This window comes from Haematobia irritans, unplaced genomic scaffold (genome assembly GCF_050003625.1).
Source record: "Haematobia irritans isolate KBUSLIRL unplaced genomic scaffold, ASM5000362v1 scaffold_178, whole genome shotgun sequence".
NCBI lineage: Eukaryota > Metazoa > Arthropoda > Insecta > Diptera > Muscidae > Haematobia > Haematobia irritans.
In genome coordinates this window covers 1-3,439 of record NW_027445773.1, presented here as the reverse complement: position 1 = coordinate 3,439, position 3,439 = coordinate 1, and the positions used below count along the sequence as shown (strand labels likewise).

The following is a 3,439-nucleotide window of genomic DNA, read 5'->3' as shown; positions in this document are numbered from 1 at the left end:
ACCGCTCTTTTTAGGGAGATGAGAACAGTTATTTTAGTTAGGATCATAGACCTTATAATACATACAGTATGTCAAGAAAGTCTTTTGACATTGCCAAATATTTCAAATTCCAGAAATAATTGAAGTAAAAATCGAGTTGTTAATTCGTTTTGAGAAAAATAAAATATGTATACTTTGCAAAATACATAATAAAATATTTTTTAAAATTAAATTATATTTAATTTTGGAACAAAACATAAGTTTTATCCTATTGTCAAAACACTTTCTTGACATACTGTAGATGAGCCATGGGTGTCAAACTATGTTTTCTGTGATTGTTTTTAAACAGCTGATGACAGTGTTGCATATTTTTGGAGATGTCCTGGATAAACGAGTACTCCGTTTTCTTTAAGTCCTTCATGGCTTAGGGTATCCAGTGCTAAAAGAAAACAGCCCTAATGTGTACCTTGCCAACCACCCATATATTTTTGATTTGATGAGGTGTTGCAGAATCAGCTGATTGTATTTTGGTCTAGCCAGAAATCAAATTTATTGTTTGTGGTTTGGTATATTTGGAAATGATTTTGTCGGCTTTATTAAAGGATGTCGACCTAAATGTGGACAAAGACATCGATATTGTTTTATCCAGAATAAAAGCTGAGGAGGATAGTGTTAATAATGACTTGGATATATTACTTGGCAAGCAATGTCAAATTGAAGCCAAATTGGGAGGCATAACCAGAGCTATTAATAAAATAAATAATGTTGCCAAAGATACAAAGAATCTTGATAGTCAAATCGTCCACACGGCCTTGTTGGCAACTTCCGTCAGTGCTAAAGTGCGAAGACTTGATTTAGCTCGAAGCCGAGTCTCTGAAAGTCAGCAACGTGTCCACGATCTGATTGATTTGCAGCTATGTAGTCAAGGCGTGACAACTGCTATAGTTGACGAAGACTATGAAGTAGCCGCAGCTCATATAAGTCGTTTCCTTGCCATGGATTTGCAACTGCTAAAACGTACGGCTGATGATGTTCAGGGGTCAGAAAGCTCAATTATTGAATCTGTACGCACTCTCGAAGCTGGAACAAAAGAAATGCGCCAAATTACAGTTAATCGATTTGAAGAGGCTGTAAAAAAGGACGATTTAGCATCGGTTGAGAGATTCTTCAAGATATTTCCATTGCTTGGCCACCACCAGGAAGGTATTGAGAAATTTTCCCATTATATATGTACCAAGTTGGCCACTAAAAATCAGAAAGAATTACGGAACACAATGGATTTAGCGAAAGCAAATAAGCGGGATCATATAGCCTACGCGGATGCAATGACATCCGTACTCGAGAACACCGCCAGAGTTATTGAAGTTAACCAACCCATAGTTGAAGCCTATTATGGGCCTGGCCACCTTTTGGAAATGTTGAAGATTTTACAGCGTCAATGCGACGATGATGTTAAAAATTTATTAACTGCATTCGTAAAAAATCGCCAAATTGAAATGAAAAAACAAAAGATTAATGATGTTCGTACACGCAATCCTTCAACAAATTCATCGGGCTCTTCTAAGCTAGGACATTATCGTATGAATTCAGGTGGATCCATTGATAAATTAAATCCAAAAGACATCGATGGAACAATTGTAGAAATAACAGTTATGCACTCGAGGGTTGAATTGTATTTCAGGTTTATGAAGCGACGCGTCACCGCCGATATTGAGGAATGTTCTGAAGATAAATCACTGCGAAGTGAGAAAATTGAAAGTTTAAACAAAGTTTTGCAACAGTCTGACTTAAGGCGACAAACACAAGAACTTTTGGGAACATACCTTCTATTTGAAAGATATTTCATGGAGGAGAGCGTCATTAAGGCCATCGCACTCGATGTCCATGAAAGTGGGCAGTTATCATCCTCAATGGTGGACGATGTTTTCTTTATATTACGAAAATCAATACGACGATCCCTAACTACAATGTCCGTCAATGGTACTTGTGCCGTTGTCAATAATGCTGCAGCTTGTTTGGACAACGATTTTGTAAATGCTTTAAAATCGCACTTGCAAACGGGATATCCCTCGGGTTACATTGATTTAACTCAAGCCTACAATGCGATCCAGACTTCGCTTCAGCAAGGAAAACTACATTCCAGTGATAATGAGAAAGCGCGGGTGCATTTTCTTGTACATCTTAACAACGCAGACGTAGCTACCGAATACATTGATACATTATGGCGAACCATGGAACACGAAATTGGAGGGGCTTACACGACCATGACCACCACAGAGAAACAGTTAATCGAAAGCTGCCTATCTGAATTAAAATCCGTTCGTGATACTCTAAAGGCATGTGTAGATTTTGGAATGCAACAATTGCGGTCAAGTGCAATTAATCCAAGACTTCATCCTTGGGTTGATAACTATCTGAATTACAAACATCAATTAACCGAAGATGAATTATCTTCATACGAGGCAGGAGAAACTTTCGTACAGTTTCTCATAGTGCACATAGATGGATTGCTAAACACATTTAAACAATATCTAACGCCACGAAATTATGACGCACTGATAAGTATAGTTGCATCTGAGCTAACATTGCGATTGGAAAAAACTATAAAGAAATGTATCTTTAATCGGTTAGGTGGTTTAGTTCTCGATCAGGAGGTTCGTGCTTTAGGAGCCTATTTAGCTAGTGCAACTTCATGGTCTGTGCGTGACAAAATGACTAGATTAACGCAAATCGCTACTCTATTGAATTTGGAAAAAGTTTCAGAGGTAAACGAATATTGGAATCCACAAAACTCTTCGGAGCTGACATGGCGTATTTCGCAAAATGAGGTCAAAACAATTCTTACCTTACGCTCCGATTTTCGTATGGAAGATATAAAACGCATTCGTTTCTAGGTATATTAACAGTATATATAGTAAAATAAAATTATCACCCGCAATATAATCTATAGTCCATCAATAAATATATTTTAGATGCAGAATTTAAACGTTGTTTTGCTTGAACATTTTTAAAGTTGTCCCAAATTTATAACGTGCTCCTCTCTCACAAAAAAATATTTTTTTTTTTTTTGGCTTCAACTGCGACTTTATTTCATTAAATAAAAAAATACTTATAGTCAGTGTCATTTGGAATAAATCAAGGCCTTTAAACCCATCCCCAATTTTAATAAAAAAATATACCACAATATGAACTAAAACTGACCATCAAAATTAATTAATTAATTTCGATAAATAATAATTGCCTGTGTTGTGCTTGTAATAATTTTGTTACCATTGGGATAAGAAAATAATTTTTTTTTAAACAAGGACATCATGCCAAAATTTCAATTTGGTAGCTTATAGCAATTTCAATTTGGTAGCTTATAGCATGATAAATAATGATAGTATGATAAATAATGAAATAATGAAAGAAAAAGTTCCAAATTGGCAATCTTGTATCTGAATAAGTCAATCCCACATTT

The 3,439-nt window shown here is 35.7% G+C and overlaps 1 protein-coding gene across 1 annotated transcript; it reads left to right on the top strand.

Annotated features, from left to right (window-relative positions):
• Positions 1 to 479: 479 nt before the first annotated feature.
• LOC142242481 (conserved oligomeric Golgi complex subunit 4-like) lies at positions 480 to 2,959 on the top strand. The gene has a single exon (XM_075314046.1). The coding sequence runs from the start codon at positions 558 to 560 to the stop codon at positions 2,871 to 2,873; it is 2,316 nt and encodes a 771-aa protein (XP_075170161.1). The 5' UTR covers positions 480 to 557; the 3' UTR covers positions 2,874 to 2,959.
• Positions 2,960 to 3,439: the final 480 nt, after the last annotated feature.

Excerpts from the sequence above, each read along its gene's own strand:
- LOC142242481 (XM_075314046.1), top strand. The coding sequence starts at position 558 with ATGATTTTGTCGGCTTTATTAAAGGATGTCGACCTAAATGTGGACAAA.